This window comes from Physcomitrium patens, chromosome 6 (assembly GCF_059467195.1).
Source record: "Physcomitrium patens ecotype Gransden chromosome 6, ASM5946719v1, whole genome shotgun sequence".
Taxonomy (NCBI): domain Eukaryota; kingdom Viridiplantae; phylum Streptophyta; class Bryopsida; order Funariales; family Funariaceae; genus Physcomitrium; species Physcomitrium patens.
In genome coordinates, this window is record NC_143415.1 from 2029638 (window position 1) to 2050333 (window position 20696).

The window sequence follows — 20696 nt, forward strand, 5'->3', positions numbered from 1 at the left end:
TTTAGAATTATCTTAGTTGAAAAAGTTTAATCCTCAGATAGATTGGATTTCTTAAAATCTTAATTTTTTTGATAGTGTAATCCAAAATCCCATTAGTTAAGTAAAAATATATAAATCTTGTATATCCAAACCCTTATCGGTAGGTGCAAGAGCTTTTATGCATGCCATAAAAGAAGGATTATCTTTTGCTTTATATGCTATGCCTATTTTTTATGGCAAAAAGATGCCAAGTGGTATTCTTAGCCAATATCAAGATTTCTATGATGTTTTTGAAAAAAAAAATGTAGATATTCTTTTGAGGCCTCAATCTTATGATTGTTCCATCAAACTTCATGAAAGAACTCATCTACTATTTGGACCAATCTATAACCTATCACAAAACGAGTTGGTTGCACTCAAGGAGTATATTGATGAAAACTTGGCTAAGAATTTCATACATTATTTTAAATCTCCAACTGAGGCTCTTATCTTATTAGTGAAGAAAAAAGATGGATCTTTGTAAATGTGTATGGACTATCAAGGATTCAATAAGATCACTATTAAGAATAGGTATCCTCTACCTCTAATTTCAAGACTTTTTGATCAATTGAATCAAGCAAAGATCTATACAAAAATAGATCTACGAGAAGCATATAATTTGGTATACATTAAAAAAAAAGATAAATAAAAAAAAATATGTTTTGAACTAGGTATAGACATTTTGAATATAATGTCATGTCTTTTGGACTCATGAATGTACCAGCTGCTTTTCAACATCTTATAAATGACATTTTTTGTGAGTTTCTTGATAATTTTTTTATTTGCTATTTGAACAACATCTTAATCTATTTTAACACAAAAAAATATGAAGTTTATGTTCGTCATGTATTACAAAAACTTAGTGATGTAGAATTATATGCAAAGTTAGAAAAGTATATATTCTAAACTATTCAAGTTGACTTTTTAAGATACATCATTTCCAATGAAGAGCTAATGATGGATCTAAAGAAAGTTTGTACTATCATAGATTGAAAGATTCTAAAAATAATAAAAGACATGTAATACTTTTTAGGCTTTATCAATTATTATTGAATCTTCATCAAGAATCTTTTTCAAGTTGCAGCTCCACTTATACATTTGACATGTGAAGACAAACTTGAGTGGAGTAAAGAAGCTAAAGCATCATTTGATGCTTTAAAAAAAGAGTTTATTTTTACATCAATTTTATATCGTGTCAACTTCTCCAAGGCATTTTTTATGGAAACAAATGCATTAGACTTTGCCTTGGATGCAATATTATCATAAATGGAAGCAGATGACAAACTCCATCCAATAGCTTTCTATTCTAGAAAATTTTCAGCAGCCGAGATTAATTATGAGATCTATGACAAAGAGCTCCTTACTATCGTGGATTCATTTCAAGAATAATGTCATTATTTTGAAGGCACCTTGAGTCTAATCATCGTGTATACAGATTAATAAGAACCTTGAGTATTTCATGTCAATACATGTTTTAAATTAATACCAAGCTCATTGGAGCATGTCTTTATCAAGATTTGATTTCAAGATCACTTATCGATTTGAAAAACAACAAGGTTTGTTAGACGTTCTTTCTAGATATTCTTATCTTGCATCTAAAGAAGGAGATGCATCTTTTAATCAACAAACAACGATTCTCTTGAGGTCAAAATATTTTCACTTTCAAGCAACAAAATCAACATTGCCTATTGATTCAACGTTTGTTAAACAAATTCAATCAAGTATGTCTTATAATCCTCTTATCTATGATATCAAGAATAATTCTTCTAAGTCTCATGATACTTCCAAGTTTGAGTTCAAAAATAATCTACTCTATTTTGAGGGATGATTATATATTTCAAAAGATAGAGTACGATTATGTCTTCATCAAACTTATCATGACTTTTTAATAGCCGAGCATTTTGGCTACAATAAGACTTTGGAGCTAATATTGAGAGATTTTTGGTGGCTTCAAATGTGAAAGACAGCCAAAGATTTTATACAATCATATGATATTTGTTCAAGATCCAAAATTCCTTGCCATCGATCTTATAGTCTTCTTCAGCCATTACCTATTTTAGAGCAACTATGGTCTTCAATTTCTATAGATTTTATCATGGATCTTTTAGTCTCAAGTTTGTATGATTCTATATTCGTCGTAGTAGATTATTTTATCAAGATGGCACATTTTGTATCATGTACAAAATCTATTATAAGTGAAGAAATGACTAAGTTTTTTCTTAACAACATCTATTACTATCACGGATTGTCCAGTGATATTATATCAGATAAGGAGATTCAATTTATATTAAGATTTTGAAAAATCCTTTTTAAGATTTTAAAAGTGGATATAAATCTCTCTTTGGCTTTTCATCCTCAAATTGATGTGCAAACAAAATGAGTGAATTAAGTTTTGGAGTAATATTTTAAGTGTACCATCAATTATCATCAAGATGATTGGACAATTCTATTACCATTGGTAGAGTTTGCATACAATAATTTGGTACATTCTTCTATCTAACAAATAATTTTCTTTACCAATTATAGTTATTATCTATAATTTAATACTTTTGACTTTTTAAAAGTTGATATTCCTATGGCAAAAGATTTAGCAAATTGTTTGTCAAAGCTACATGCAACAATGAAGGCACTGTCAAGGTAGAGAGAATTTGCCTTAAGAAAGTACTGAGTTTTTGGATGTCACCACTTGCTCAATCAAGTCTTGAGATAAGAAAGATTAAGTTTATATATATATATATATATATATATATATATATATATTAAGTTTAGAAGCAATAATATCCAACATATAAGTCTTAAGTTTCTAAAAACACCCAAAATATGAAAAAAAAAAAAAAACTCTAAATCCTTACATATTCTTATGAGATATTATTCTTGAACTTCAACAACTCATATCATCCAATTTGAATTTTTAAACACACTCAAATTTTATGTAAAGTATTAATATACTTTTAATAACTACCACAACAAATTTCAATTGTAAATTTATTGCAAATCTTAAGATATTGCCAAAATCCTAACAGTAGCTTCAAATCCTAATTTTTATATATCCACATGTAATTTTCTTTATATTTCACAAATTAAGTACTCAAATGCTGCAAAATTTGTATGTCTAGCTTTTCAATATATTAATCTACCTTCTTCAAAAGATTTGATCTAAAAATTCGTCCAAAAACTCAAAATATGGTTCCAACCATTACTATGAATAAAATCACTCACTTACTGCCTTTGATTTGAATGCACTGACTTCAACTCTCTATAACTTCTTCATTCAAACTTCAAATATAACAATTCTTTCATAAAAGATATAAGTTATGAAATTAGTATTTCAGCCGTATCTTTCAATCTCTAAAAACTACCTTAAAACTCCTCATATGTTCAAAAGAACAATAGTATGTCTTAAAATGATACCTTAATTTCAAACAACTATAATTTCTTCATCCTAACTTCAAACTCACTACTTTTTGCATCCAAATTGTAGTCCAAATCCTAAACCTTATAATTCTAGCTTTTGATTCTGAAATGCCTCTTTGAAGTTGCTAAAAATTCTTTTTATGATTGTAGACTGCCTCCTAAAAGCCTACTGAGCATGGCCTTTGACCAATAGGGATGAAGATTCCTATCTCTTGTCTTTATTCAACCATGCCTTGCTTTCATCCCTTCCAATAAGCCTTGTAATAGTTTAAATTTTCATCTTTAAGCTCTAATCTCCTTTCAAAGCTTCATACTAAACATTTAGATCCTATAATTTTTTAAATGCCATAATTAAAATAGATAAATTTAAAATAAAGTTTTTTATATCCATTTTCATTAAATTAATCTATTAACCATTCTAACACACATCGAGACTTATGAACATATTATATATTCTAATTAATTTTTACATACTATATGCAATTATAATACAATAGCGCAGTTAAAAAGAGCTCAAAAACGACAAAAAAATTAATGCAGATGCCTATTGCAAGGAATAACTACAATTTAATGTAGGTGAAAAATTATGGTTACTTCATTGCAATATCAAGACTACTCGTTCTTATGATAAGTTAGACTATCATAGGCTTGGATCTTTTTTTATTAGTGAATAAGTCAATATTGTTGCTTATCAATTATATCTACTGAAGTCTATAAAGATCCACCTTTGTATTTCATGTATCTTTTTTTGAGCCGTATAAGATAGTGAATAGTTTTGAAAGAAGACAAATGCCATCTCTTCCTATAAAAGTGGATAATAATCAAGAATTTGAGGTGGAAGAAGTCTTAGATTCAAGGCAGTACCAAAATAGGTTGGAATATCTTATTCATTGGCATAGATATGATGTTAGTAAATGCACATGGGAGCCATCAAAGAATCTTGCAAATGTAGCAAAGAGATTTGAAGCTTTTCATCAACAACATCTATCAAAATTAAGATAAAGAATAGCAAATCTTTGTTGTAAAAGAAACAAGATTAAAGGAAGATAACACTCTATCTTCTATCCTTCTTTGTAGCTTCTTTGTATTTGTAATGCTAATAAGATGGTGAACCAACAACTAGTAGATTCAATTCAAGAGCTTTCATTTGCGGACATATCAGATAAAACATTGTGATTGTCACAACCTTGAAATTGACAAAATTGAGATGAAGATTCTCAAGAATGACATGTCCTTCTTTGAATAGATAGCGAGATATAATGTATCTAATATCACAACCTTGGAAGAGAATCTCAATGTTTGGTGATTTTATTAGAGATAGAAATAATTCTTAATAATGTTCCAAATATTTTATTTGAAAGAAGTTACAAAGGCCTCAACAATGATCAAATAATAGGGTGATCTTCTTGCCCTAGTATGAGATACTATCGATGGCTGAGAGGACCTATCAACCATCTTTGAAGAAAACAAAGATTAGAGTATGTGGCAAATATAATTTGTCACATCTTGGATTTCTTCAACATCTGAAAATTGCTCCTTATGGAACTCATCCTTAGAAGGAGGGGTAATGTCACAAATATACATAGGTACTCTAATAAATATCTATATGATTAGATAGAAGTAAATAAAAGTAGATAAAAATAAGATAATTTTATAATACTTTCTAAAGTAGCTTCTTAAAAGCTTCATTGATGCTGCTTTGATTTTATATGTGTTTGTAGTTAATTGGTAGGTTAGAAACTTGGTCAACAAGTTAACCATGTGTTAGTAGCTTATAAAACAAGCTAACTATGTGGCACACATATAGAAAACTTTTCTTGCAAGTTAAGATATGTATCATATAAAGTCAATACATTTTGGAGGTTTTATAGGACATCTCTATATAGCTCTTAGTTAAAAGTATATATGGAGGCAAGAGTAAAGCCTTCTTCACTCTTATTAATACCTTTCTAATCTTTAGTCTTGTTTCAAGACTTTCTAGTCTTCTTATTTTTGGCAATAGTCATTCTAATTCAATAATATATCATCTTTGAGTGACTTTTTATTTCTTTTCAGTGTCATAAGAGTATATTAAAGATTTCTTTCTTCAAGATTAATATCCTTAATACAAGAGTGAAGCCTTCTTTACTCTTATCAATGTCGTTCTATGAGGGTAAATTTCTCCCTCAATCCAAATTATAAGATGGCATCAATTGAGAATTGTATAATTGGTGGTATGAAGTAGGAGATGCAATAAACAAAAAAATAAAATAAGATAAAATAAAACACACACATGCATATATATATATATATATATATATATATATATATACACACACACACACACATACACACACATACAAAATAAGTGAAATAATTGCAATCAAGCAGTTACATATAATAAAAATAATCTATAATTTGTTCATCAAATTTTTATTTAATAAAAAGTAAAATTAAATATTTAAAAATATATTTTTAGATAGATAATTTTATTATCTTTTTAATGACATAAGAAACATATAAATCCGAATTACTATGAGTAAATTATGAAAGTTCAAAGATAGGAAGTGAATAATTAAAAAGTTAAGTGAAAATATTTTACCTCAAGGATAACTTGCTTATAGATCAAGGATTCGAGCCTCATCAAAGGTAACATGTAGTATATGTGAGTTGCCTAAAGAGGCCTTGAGGCCATAGACTTATCTTTCTACCTACATCCAAGGTGCTACAACTCATATGGAACTTGTGTACCTCCTTTCCTACAAGGACAAAATTAGCTACTAGTCCTCTTATTTTTTTACTAGTAGAACTCATAATTTTACATTTTTGACTTCACTATGGTGTTTAAAATATCGAAATAGCCTACAAACCTGGTATGGTCTTCAAATCTTGCTCCACTTTTTCATAATGGCTCTCAAGGTGATAAAACTTAATTTTACCAAAGTCTTGAAATCTTTTCTAAAATTCCTAAAATATTTTAAGTTAATTCTAAATAAATTATAAAAATTCCTATAATATTTTTATAATACTAATATCTATTTAAGGCTATATTTTCCTACCTTAGTAAATTTTTATAATAAAAAAAAATTACATCCACTAAAAATCCTATATTTTATATAATTAATTAAAAATATATGAAGTTCTTTTTTATACTTCTTTTAATTACTAATTAATTATTCATAGGATTTTTACAAGTAATACATATACATAAGAAGCCAATGAAGATATTGGTTTCAATAACTAACTCTTAACACTTAACAAGAAGTAAAAATACTAAATCAACTAAGATAATTGTTTCTAAGACTTATTGAGACTTCATTTTTATAACTTTTCTTCTAGTAAGACTTTTGTAATTTATAAATACTTCTAAATTCTAATAAATACTTAAATAGTCAAAAAGCCTCTCTAACCTTAATACTTATATAATCAAATGACTTAAAACTATATTTTTAGTCAATCCACCAAATATGATGCATTAATGGGACTCATACTTTCTTATCTTTAGTCTTGTTTCAAAAGATGTTAGTTTCCTTGTCTTTGACAATAGCCATTATAGTTTAATATTATACCGTCTTTGAGTGTTTTTTTACTCTTTTTAAGTGAAATAAGAGTGTATTAACCCCATTGATTTTTTGGATTTATATCCTTGATATTAACCTATAGTAAATTCTTAATTGTGAAGTAAATTTTTTTCATAGCATATTATTACTTAAAAATATATTCAATTGCATAAATTTGTACAAAATTCAATTTGATCATATCAAAGTAACTCAACTAAGTCAACTTGACTTAATATAAAATATTTTATTATCTAATTATAATATTTATTTATGATTAAGTTGGTTTTATAGTAAAATTTTAGGTACCAAAAAATAAAGAACTTAAAAGTTTATATTTTATTTGATGTAATACACAAAGACATAATTGTTTAAAAAATCATCAAGATTTTTAAAAACAATAATATAAGTTCTATTGCCATTATTTTAAAAATTGTGACTTTAATTTTTTTTTTAAATATAAATGTTGAAGATTTAGAGTCATATTAGAATTATAAAAATTCCATTCTTTTATTTTTTTTTAAAAAAGATCAAACTTATAAATGCTAAAAATAATAAAAAAAAGATGAATATTTCTTTTTTATGCTATATAAATTTTTTTACAAAGTTAGGATAAATAAGAAATTATAATTATAAGAATAGAAATATGATCAAAGCAATAAATTAATTTTTTTAATCCAAGTGAATTGGTATGATATGTGATATAATATGAAAAAAATAAAAATAGTCTATATATTAATTTTTATTTTTAGCAAATAGGGATTATCTTCTTTGAAAGACTAAGTTGTAATAAAGTTGTTATGATATAGAGCTTCAAATTTGTTTGAAGCTATAATTAGGATAATTTTTGTAGATATTCAGTTTAATAAAATATAATGGGTGGAACATAAAAAATCTAAGATTGAATAATGTTAGAATTTTTTTCTTAATATTGGTGACTATATTTGTATTAAAATTTTAAGATTCCAATAGACAAAATAGCATCAAATTACTATAAAATTGGTGTATTTAAACAAACTATATTAGTAGCATATGCTCTTATTAAGAGTAAATTTTTAAAAAAGAAGAAGAAGGTGGTATTTTTGATATTTAATTGAGAATAGAAAGATCTTAGATTTAATAATTGTTAAATTTCTAATATAATCTATTAATTAAAAAAATATATAAGTAAAATAGTCAAAAAAGGTTTTAAAAGAGGTAAGCAAAATTGAAAGCAAAGAAAATAAGGAGTACTAATCTGATAAAACTTTATTTGTAAATTTTTACCAAAAACATAAATGGCATAATAAAAATTGATCTATACAAAAAAAAAATGCATAGAAGTAGAAAAACAAAAGATTAAGGCTAATGAACGAAAAAAATTACAAGAGTTTATTAAGAGTGATGAGATTACAAAGAATTAAGCAAGATAAATTTAAAAAGATATGAAAGTCAAAATTTACAAATCTAATGTTAATAGAAACTTTAGCATAAGCAATCAATATAGTTGTCTTTTTTTATAATAGTATTTATTTAAATCATAGTACTTAAAAAAATTGAAGCAAAAAAAACTTATAATTAAGGAAGTAATGTATATATATATATATATATATATATATGAAGGTATAAGACTACCTCAACAACAAAAAATAAAATAAGCAGTACTAAAATTGGTATTTCATGGACAAGTGTTTTATATAAAAATTATAATACATAATTTTTATGCAACAAGCCAAATTTCTTTAAAGAGCAAAACTAAAGAAGAACTAAGTACAATTGATCAAGATGCAATTGTCAAAGATTCATCTTTTTTATTATAATAAAAAAATTGAATAATTAAAATATAAAATTTAATTTCAAAAATATAATCAAAAAATATAAAATATAAAAAATCAATGCTACAAGAATTTTTAAAAGATTTAAAATAATAGTTGTTATAATATAAGCATTTTAAATAGAAAAAAAAATTAATATTCTAAAACGATTTTAAATAAAAAGTAAGTCACTATTAAAATACCATACAAATTCTTGTACGATAATAAATTATAATAATTACTACAAGTATATAAGATAAACCATTGGTATTAAATCTAACATTTTCTTATTTACAAAAATTATATAATTTGAATTTTTATGAATAAATTTACTTCTTTAAATATAAAAAACGACCAAAGTGATATTAAAAAAATAATAATTAATTATTGGTATTAAGTCAATCAATGTAATAAAGCATTAAGTAATAAAAAATGTCTATCTTATTACATAAAGTATTTATTTAATATATTCCAATTGAAATAAATAAAATAAAAAGATATGAATATTAAAAAAATATGTACAATTGTATTACCATCTAAAGTATATCTTGGGAATAGAATTGACTCAATATGATTTAATCTAAAATATTCTAACTAATAAAAAAAATAAAATATTGCAATATCATACAAAGTCTTGTTTAGAAATGTAATAGGTATTTTTTTGTAAAAAAAAAAATCTATATTTTTACAAATATCTCCAAATCTTAAATATTAATTATATAAAAAAATAATTTAATAATTTATATCTTTTAACAATTCTAAAATTTAAATATTCTTTTTTTTTTAAAATAATAATTCTAAATAAATCCTAAAGAATACTAAAAACTTATTAATAAAATACTATAAAATACATGCTATAGATAGACCATTAGATAAATTTTAAATTTTTTAAATTAATTTTATATTTAATTATTTACATAATTATAAGAATAATGAAAAAACTAACTTATAAGTTCATAGATTTTATAACAAATTCTTATTGATATTACTCAACTTTATGTTTTAAGTATAATAAGAATTTGTAGGTGTTAGTTTTTTTGATATAATTTTAGCTTCTACTCTAATTTTGTATAGAGTTTTACCATAATGTCTTTTTTTGATATCTTATTTTTTAAATTTATCTAATGTGAAGATCTTTAGTTATGTTAGAAAGCTTATCTACCTTAAAACACCAGCTTCTAATACCTCATATCTCATTGCATAAGTGGTTTGATACCATGTAATTGCATACTTAAATAATAATAAAAACTTCACAAATATATTATACTCTTACAAATTTTTACAAATATAAAACATCAATTAAAAGACAAGTATCAAATATCAAAAATAAATTGAAACTTAATCTCATTTTTTTACTATTCTTGACTTATTATTGCAAACAAAATCTCAATATGTTTTTATCTTGTTGAAGATCTTTTTTAAATCATAGTCATTACAATCCTACAACCACCAACATTATTTTTTAAAAACAAATTTCTAAAGATACCTCCCAATTTCTAAAAAATAATATTATTTATTTTGGATTTATAATTTATGCCTTAGAATCAAATCTTGATGCTATCTTAAAAAATGATTATTTATCAAGTATCAGCCATATTATTTTTATGATTAACTTTGAAAAACTTCAAATTCAACTTTATTTTAGAAATTACTATATTAATTTTATACCTATTATATCTATATTTAATTATTTTATGGCCTAATCAAGACAATAGAAGCCTTTTAAGTACAAAATGAAGTCCAAAGTATAAACATGCTATTCAAAATTAGTTCATTTATAATTAAGACATAATATAAAATTCATAAAACTTATGAATGAGTTTTTTTTATATATCTTAAATGCTCATCAATATTTTTAATAAATAATATTATTTTAATATAATAGTGTATTAAAAATTATTATTTTTGTAACAATATAAGAAATATCAAAATACATTGAATGGAATATAGAACCATAAGATAAATTAGTATTATTTAGAGACACTTTTAAAAACGAAGCCATCAAATCAATGTAAGGATTTATATTATTAAATAAAATATAAGAATATGTGATAGCATTGAATTATTAAATAAAAAATATCTTTCATTCTTGATCCATATAAAACTTTAAAAGAAAAAAAATTTAAGATAGTTGAGAGCAAATGTTGAAATAAGAAGAAAAAATGTAACAACCAATAGTTCTAAAAAAAATACCTAAAAAGATGATAAGAATTACCAAAGAAAAGAAACTATTACTAATGGGTAATATGAATAAAAAATAATTTATAGAATATTAGACATGATAATCAAGCCATTACTAGGAAAATCTAAAAGCATTACTAAATAACATTTGAAAAAAGTAGATATATTATGTTAAAAAATTGTGACCTGAGTAATTATATTTTAAGATGTATTTTAAAAAATCGAGAGTTAATTGATCTAAAGATGGACAATAAAAAAACATTAACATTAATATTTTACTAATATGACAATACAACATTATTTGGTTGAATAATTTAGAAGAGTAATTTAAAGTGAAATATAAGACAAAATAGTAGAATGAGAAAGTATTATAAAAGAATTGAGAATAAATGGATCCATGTTGTTGAAATAAATTAATACAAATTAAAATTTCTATAATATTCATTGAAATTTCTATAATATTCATTGAAATTGCAACAACATATATTAGAATAAAATAAAATAAAATTAAAATTAAAAAATAATTCTAATACACAACATTGATACACAAAAAAGAACCCTTGGGATGAAAATTTTGAATGCTTTGTAACATGTTTCTTCTTAAACATTCATCATATGTAGCTTCCAATTTTTTAGCATAGCAAATTTGTAAAAAAAAATTATATATAAAGCTACCATTTGTTTCACAATCATACAAGAATTACGCTATATGTCATTCCTTGGTTATGATTTTAGACCAACTTACAATACTAAGATTTTGCATCAAGATTTATTGCTTGCTAGATGCAACTAGATTTGCAATAGGTACTATTTTACATATCTTATGATCAAAAACATACAATTGATTGGTGTGTTAAAACCATGGGCTTATATTTGCAAGTATACATGTATATATATATATATATTACATTGGTTGTATTGTCTACACATAGAGATTGAATAGAAAACATAAAAACAAACATTGATAGGAATTATTGTCAAAGTTAGTCATATCAAGAATTTATCAATGTAACTTACTAGAAGTGCTTAGAAGAAGGACCTTAATTAGGTGTTTCACCTCTAGTTTTGGTAGAAGAAATGAAGAAAATGTGCACTTTGCTTCAATTGAAGTAAATTTTTGCTTTTTTAATTGGCTTTTGTAAAATATTATATTACATTCTAATTATTGCTAATAATGTCATTAATTTTGAAATATCCAATTTTACAATCAACTTAAACATGGCATTTATAGAATTATTATTTTTATATTTATATTAAACATATTCAATATCTTTTAGATTAATACACATATATATATATATATATATATATATATATATTTATTATGATTTAAAAGTAATATCAAGTAATTTAAATTTAATTTTTATAAATAAAATATATTTTATAAGAAAATATTTGTTATAATACTTTTATATATTTTGGTATAAAATAAACACCAAATCTTTGCTTTAAGATTCTTTTTTTTATATGTTAGATTGTTCTAAGATATGATCTTTTAATTTTTAAAATTAATATAAGTTCTTGATGTTAATGGATTTTTATAAAGTTCCAAAATTATTGCAATTATTTATTAGCATTATCTACAATATCAAAAAATATGCATCTTTTATTGTCTTATGTATAATCCCTATTAAATTTATAAAGACCTTTAGTTTTTAGGCATATATAATTTAAAAATTATTATTTTTATTATTTAAAATAGATTATAACTTAAAATGCTATAGTTTTTAATTATGTATAGATTTAATGGTTTAAAAATTTAAAGTTATTTAAAACTATTTTATAAACTGTGATTTTATTGTAGATGTAGAAACTAAAGCATACTTTGTATCATCTACTTTATAAGTATAAGTACCTAATACATACTACAAACTACAATTTATTCTTCTTTTTTTTTTTTTTTTTTTTTAAAGTAGAGCATTGTGCAAATTATTTACACTTTTGTAAAGTTTAGTAGAGCCAAGAGCTACTCTATTTTAATCTTCTAATTGAAAAAGATGTCTCTACAAAACTTTCTATTAATTTTTAAACCTTTTTTTTGCTTGAAATTTATGTATATTATATGATTTTTTTTTACTAGTCCAGTTAATCAAATTTGACACATTCAAATATATTAGTGTTTTTTCTTTTGATAAAAAGGAAAAAAAAAAAAATCAAAACTTTAATAATATTCCATATCAAATATCTTCTTAATAGTTTTTTTTTTCTTTTTTTCTTTTTTTCCTTTTTTTTTTTTTTTCACTATTGAACAACTTGTAAGACAAATGAAGCCTTTTTAAAGCATTCAATAAATTTATATCAATCAAAAAATAAATTACAAACCATCAATTGATTCTTTAATCTCTTTGTATATTTATATTTTTTACCAACAAGTCACAGAGTTGCAGTGCAAGAGCCTGATGCAATTTTTAAGCGGGGTGGACAAGAGGCTGCAGAGGAGACCATGATGCATGGAGGCAGTGAGTGATTTGCATAGCCTTGATCTCATCTAGCTGCGGAACGGCAAGCGCGACACCGAGCGAAGGAGGGGATGAATGCATCAGCATCAGCAGACGACAGTGAGAGGTCGGAGAAATGGAGCCGTCAAGCCAAATAAACAGACGGCGAGACTGAATTGAGATCGGAACGACTCGCAATCTCTAAAACAAACATAAGTGTAAGCACAACAGTTTGAACCGCGACCAGTTTTCCTGGTGTATTTACATATTTGACCGACTAGCCAAATTCACATCACGACGTGAAGCGATGCTCGTAAACATGCGTAGGTCAGAAATCACCTCTTGACGCCTAAGGTCAGGTTAGGCGAGTTGCACACGGGCAACTAAAAGCAACACACCATGAGCTGACAAGACAAGACAGCCCAAACCACCGTGGAGCATATAATTACTAGGAACACAGAAATCAAATGACGTGCAGAGAAATCAAGCTCGCAACACAGAAAGACCCGCCGATAGGTCGATGGAAACCATGCGCCGGGCACACACACACGGGCGCAGCAACGAGTCGCACTCCAGAGTGCCTTGGTTTCGGGAGGAAACCAAGGCGCTCGGTGAGTTGGTTCGGATGCTGGAACATTGAATCCTGTACGAGGAATCCATCCAAGTAACCACAATCAGCAGCTAAGACACGAAATGTGTTACCAAAATCCAAGTCATGAGGATCCAACAAGATACGATTGAATGTGTTGGCTTACATTGAGGATCTGGGATTGGGGGGATGTCCAGCGGCGGAGCGATCGTCACTGGGTCTCGCAGGCCTGCACCAATATCCCACTCTCGGGACAAGGCGCCGGACGGAGCACGCACCGTGTTCCTCATCGCGATGGAGTGCAGCTGTTGACAAAACGAAACAAAGACAGAAAGGAGCGAGGTCAGGAGGCAGAAGCCACCTAAAAGGCTGGAGGTGCCACCTCGCATGTAGATACGAATATCGTTCGAGGTACAAGCAAAACTGCCGACGGGAACAAACCAAAAATCTAGCTAAAACCTTAGCAAAGCCAGAGAGAAGACGTTCCTTCCAACAACTTCTTCGGGTATCGAATGGAACATGCGAGAAACTAGCAAAGAGAATGATATTCGGCAAAGTGGAGAAAACAAGGTCCTCAGCCACTGAAACAGCACAACTCAACAGCACGTCACAGAAGAAGCGGGGAACTGGAGGGGTTGGAGGCTGAAGTTGTGGTGGCAGAAAAACAACCGTCCGGCGTATTAATTTTGCCAAAAAAAGAATTTGGCCAAAAAGAATTCTTTTTGCCAAAAAAAGAATTTATGGTCCGTCCGACTGTTTTTCTGCCACCACAACTTCAGCCTCCAACCCCTCCAGTTCCCCGCTTCTTCTGTGACGTGCTGTTGAGTTGTGCTGTTTCAGTGGCTGAGGACCTTGTTTTCTCCACTTTGCCGAATATCATTCTCTTTGCTAGTTTCTCGCATGTTCCATTCGATACCCGAAGAAGTTGTTGGAAGGAACGTCTTCTCTCTGGCTTTGCTAAGGTTTTAGCTAGATTTTTGGTTTGTTCCCGTCGGCAGTTTTGCTTGTACCTCGAACGATATTCGTATCTACATGCGAGGTGGCACCTCCAGCCTTTTAGGTGGCTTCTGCCTCCTGACCTCGCTCCTTTCTGTCTTTGTTTCGTTTTGTCAACAGCTGCACTCCATCGCGATGAGGAACACGGTGCGTGCTCCGTCCGGCGCCTTGTCCCGAGAGTGGGATATTGGTGCAGGCCTGCGAGACCCAGTGACGATCGCTCCGCCGCTGGACATCCCCCCAATCCCAGATCCTCAATGTAAGCCAACACATTCAATCGTATCTTGTTGGATCCTCATGACTTGGATTTTGGTAACACATTTCGTGTCTTAGCTGCTGATTGTGGTTACTTGGATGGATTCCTCGTACAGGATTCAATGTTCCAGCATCCGAACCAACTCACCGAGCGCCTTGGTTTCCTCCCGAAACCAAGGCACTCTGGAGTGCGACTCGTTGCTGCGCCCGTGTGTGTGTGCCCGGCGCATGGTTTCCATCGACCTATCGGCGGGTCTTTCTGTGTTGCGAGCTTGATTTCTCTGCACGTCATTTGATTTCTGTGTTCCTAGTAATTATATGCTCCACGGTGGTTTGGGCTGTCTTGTCTTGTCAGCTCATGGTGTGTTGCTTTTAGTTGCCCGTGTGCAACTCGCCTAACCTGACCTTAGGCGTCAAGAGGTGATTTCTGACCTACGCATGTTTACGAGCATCGCTTCACGTCGTGATGTGAATTTGGCTAGTCGGTCAAATATGTAAATACACCAGGAAAACTGGTCGCGGTTCAAACTGTTGTGCTTACACTTATGTTTGTTTTAGAGATTGCGAGTCGTTCCGATCTCAATTCAGTCTCGCCGTCTGTTTATTTGGCTTGACGGCTCCATTTCTCCGACCTCTCACTGTCGTCTGCTGATGCTGATGCATTCATCCCCTCCTTCGCTCGGTGTCGCGCTTGCCGTTCCGCAGCTAGATGAGATCAAGGCTATGCAAATCACTCACTGCCTCCATGCATCATGGTCTCCTCTGCAGCCTCTTGTCCACCCCGCTTAAAAATTGCATCAGGCTCTTGCACTGCAACTCTGTGACTTGTTGGTAAAAAATATAAATATACAAAGAGATTAAAGAATCAATTGATGGTTTGTAATTTATTTTTTGATTGATATAAATTTATTGAATGCTTTAAAAAGGCTTCATTTGTCTTACAAGTTGTTCAATAGTGAAAAAAAAAAAAAAGGAAAAAAAGAAAAAAAGAAAAAAAAAACTATTAAGAAGATATTTGATATGGAATATTATTAAAGTTTTGATTTTTTTTTTTTTTCCTTTTTATCAAAAGAAAAAACACTAATATATTTGAATGTGTCAAATTTGATTAACTGGACTAGTAAAAAAAAATCATATAATATACATAAATTTCAAGCAAAAAAAAGGTTTAAAAATTAATAGAAAGTTTTGTAGAGACATCTTTTTCAATTAGAAGATTAAAATAGAGTAGCTCTTGGCTCTACTAAACTTTACAAAAGTGTAAATAATTTGCACAATGCTCTACTTTAAAAAAAAAAAAAAAAAAAAAGAAGAATAAATTGTAGTTTGTAGTATGTATTAGGTACTTATACTTATAAAGTAGATGATACAAAGTATGCTTTAGTTTCTACATCTACAATAAAATCACAGTTTATAAAATAGTTTTAAATAACTTTAAATTTTTAAACCATTAAATCTATACATAATTAAAAACTATAGCATTTTAAGTTATAATCTATTTTAAATAATAAAAATAATAATTTTTAAATTATATATGCCTAAAAACTAAAGGTCTTTATAAATTTAATAGGGATTATACATAAGACAATAAAAGATGCATATTTTTTGATATTGTAGATAATGCTAATAAATAATTGCAATAATTTTGGAACTTTATAAAAATCCATTAACATCAAGAACTTATATTAATTTTAAAAATTAAAAGATCATATCTTAGAACAATCTAACATATAAAAAAAAGAATCTTAAAGCAAAGATTTGGTGTTTATTTTATACCAAAATATATAAAAGTATTATAACAAATATTTTCTTATAAAATATATTTTATTTATAAAAATTAAATTTAAATTACTTGATATTACTTTTAAATCATAATAAATATATATATATATATATATATATATATATATATATATATATATATATATATATGTGTATTAATCTAAAAGATATTGAATATGTTTAATATAAATATAAAAATAATAATTCTATAAATGCCATGTTTAAGTTGATTGTAAAATTGGATATTTCAAAATTAATGACATTATTAGCAATAATTAGAATGTAATATAATATTTTACAAAAGCCAATTAAAAAAGCAAAAATTTACTTCAATTGAAGCAAAGTGCACATTTTCTTCATTTCTTCTACCAAAACTAGAGGTGAAACACCTAATTAAGGTCCTTCTTCTAAGCACTTCTAGTAAGTTACATTGATAAATTCTTGATATGACTAACTTTGACAATAATTCCTATCAATGTTTGTTTTTATGTTTTCTATTCAATCTCTATGTGTAGACAATACAACCAATGTAATATATATATATATATACATGTATACTTGCAAATATAAGCCCATGGTTTTAACACACCAATCAATTGTATGTTTTTGATCATAAGATATGTAAAATAGTACCTATTGCAAATCTAGTTGCATCTAGCAAGCAATAAATCTTGATGCAAAATCTTAGTATTGTAAGTTGGTCTAAAATCATAACCAAGGAATGACATATAGCGTAATTCTTGTATGATTGTGAAACAAATGGTAGCTTTATATATAATTTTTTTTTACAAATTTGCTATGCTAAAAAATTGGAAGCTACATATGATGAATGTTTAAGAAGAAACATGTTACAAAGCATTCAAAATTTTCATCCCAAGGGTTCTTTTTTGTGTATCAATGTTGTGTATTAGAATTATTTTTTAATTTTAATTTTATTTTATTTTATTCTAATATATGTTGTTGCAATTTCAATGAATATTATAGAAATTTCAATGAATATTATAGAAATTTTAATTTGTATTAATTTATTTCAACAACATGGATCCATTTATTCTCAATTCTTTTATAATACTTTCTCATTCTACTATTTTGTCTTATATTTCACTTTAAATTACTCTTCTAAATTATTCAACCAAATAATGTTGTATTGTCATATTAGTAAAATATTAATGTTAATGTTTTTTTATTGTCCATCTTTAGATCAATTAACTCTCGATTTTTTAAAATACATCTTAAAATATAATTACTCAGGTCACAATTTTTTAACATAATATATCTACTTTTTTCAAATGTTATTTAGTAATGCTTTTAGATTTTCCTAGTAATGGCTTGATTATCATGTCTAATATTCTATAAATTATTTTTTATTCATATTACCCATTAGTAATAGTTTCTTTTCTTTGGTAATTCTTATCATCTTTTTAGGTATTTTTTTTAGAACTATTGGTTGTTACATTTTTTCTTCTTATTTCAACATTTGCTCTCAACTATCTTAAATTTTTTTTCTTTTAAAGTTTTATATGGATCAAGAATGAAAGATATTTTTTATTTAATAATTCAATGCTATCACATATTCTTATATTTTATTTAATAATATAAATCCTTACATTGATTTGATGGCTTCGTTTTTAAAAGTGTCTCTAAATAATACTAATTTATCTTATGGTTCTATATTCCATTCAATGTATTTTGATATTTCTTATATTGTTACAAAAATAATAATTTTTAATACACTATTATATTAAAATAATATTATTTATTAAAAATATTGATGAGCATTTAAGATATATAAAAAAAACTCATTCATAAGTTTTATGAATTTTATATTATGTCTTAATTATAAATGAACTAATTTTGAATAGCATGTTTATACTTTGGACTTCATTTTGTACTTAAAAGGCTTCTATTGTCTTGATTAGGCCATAAAATAATTAAATATAGATATAATAGGTATAAAATTAATATAGTAATTTCTAAAATAAAGTTGAATTTGAAGTTTTTCAAAGTTAATCATAAAAATAATATGGCTGATACTTGATAAATAATCATTTTTTAAGATAGCATCAAGATTTGATTCTAAGGCATAAATTATAAATCCAAAATAAATAATATTATTTTTTAGAAATTGGGAGGTATCTTTAGAAATTTGTTTTTAAAAAATAATGTTGGTGGTTGTAGGATTGTAATGACTATGATTTAAAAAAGATCTTCAACAAGATAAAAACATATTGAGATTTTGTTTGCAATAATAAGTCAAGAATAGTAAAAAAATGAGATTAAGTTGAAGTTTTTATTATTATTTAAGTATGCAATTACATGGTATCAAACCACTTATGCAATGAGATATGAGGTATTAGAAGCTGGTGTTTTAAGGTAGATAAGCTTTCTAACATAACTAAAGATCTTCACATTAGATAAATTTAAAAAATAAGATATCAAAAAAAGACATTATGGTAAAACTCTATACAAAATTAGAGTAGAAGCTAAAATTATATCAAAAAAACTAACACCTACAAATTCTTATTATACTTAAAACATAAAGTTGAGTAATATCAATAAGAATTTGTTATAAAATCTATGAACTTATAAGTTAGTTTTTTCATTATTCTTATAATTATGTAAATAATTAAATAAAAAGATATAAATTATTAAATTATTTTTTTATATAATTAATATTTAAGATTTGGAGATATTTGTAAAAATATAGATTTTTTTTTTTACAAAAAAATACCTATTACATTTCTAAACAAGACTTTGTATGATATTGCAATATTTTATTTTTTTTATTAGTTAGAATATTTTAGATTAAATCATATTGAGTCAATTCTATTCCCAAGATATACTTTAGATGGTAATACAATTGTACATATTTTTTTAATATTCATATCTTTTTATTTTATTTATTTCAATTGGAATATATTAAATAAATACTTTATGTAATAAGATAGACATTTTTTATTACTTAATGCTTTATTACATTGATTGACTTAATACCAATAATTAATTATTATTTTTTTAATATCACTTTGGTCGTTTTTTATATTTAAAGAAGTAAATTTATTCATAAAAATTCAAATTATATAATTTTTGTAAATAAGAAAATGTTAGATTTAATACCAATGGTTTATCTTATATACTTGTAGTAATTATTATAATTTATTATCGTACAAGAATTTGTATGGTATTTTAATAGTGACTTACTTTTTATTTAAAATCGTTTTAGAATATTAATTTTTTTTTCTATTTAAAATGCTTATATTATAACAACTATTATTTTAAATCTTTTAAAAATTCTTGTAGCATTGATTTTTTATATTTTATATTTTTGATTATATTTTGAAATTAAATTTTATATTTTAATTATTCAATTTTTTTATTATAATAAAAAAGATGAATCTTTGACAATTGCATCTTGATCAATTGTACTTAGTTCTTCTTTAGTTTTGCTCTTTAAAGAAATTTGGCTTGTTGCATAAAAATTATGTATTATAATTTTTATATAAAACACTTGTCCATGAAATACCAATTTTAGTACTGCTTATTTTATTTTTTGTTGTTGAGGTAGTCTTATACCTTCATATATATATATATATATATATATATACATTACTTCCTTAATTATAAGTTTTTTTTGCTTCAATTTTTTTAAGTACTATGATTTAAATAAATACTATTATAAAAAAAGACAACTATA

The 20696-nt window shown here is 26.1% G+C and overlaps 1 protein-coding gene across 1 annotated transcript; it reads left to right on the top strand.

Annotated features, from left to right (window-relative positions):
* The first annotated feature begins 14510 nt into the window (after nucleotides 1–14510).
* On the top strand, nucleotides 14511–16205 carry LOC112278669 (uncharacterized). Its single transcript, XM_024512270.3, has 3 exons — nucleotides 14511–14603; nucleotides 14749–15224; nucleotides 15337–16205. Exons 1-3 carry the CDS (start codon nucleotides 14511–14513, stop codon nucleotides 15494–15496), a joined length of 729 nt encoding a protein of 242 aa, XP_024368038.2. The 3' UTR covers nucleotides 15497–16205.
* Nucleotides 16206–20696: the final 4491 nt, after the last annotated feature.

What these genes read in the sequence shown, in the direction of transcription:
- LOC112278669 (XM_024512270.3), top strand. Translation starts at nt 14,511, where the DNA reads ATGATATTCGGCAAAGTGGAGAAAACAAGGTCCTCAGCCACTGAAACA. An exon ending in AGAAGCGGGGAACTGGAGGG is followed by an intron (nt 14,604 to 14,748) that starts GTTGGAGGCTGA and finishes CCACAACTTCAG; the next exon opens with CCTCCAACCCCTCCAGTTCC. An exon ending in CCCAATCCCAGATCCTCAAT is followed by an intron (nt 15,225 to 15,336) that starts GTAAGCCAACAC and finishes TTCCTCGTACAG; the next exon opens with GATTCAATGTTCCAGCATCC.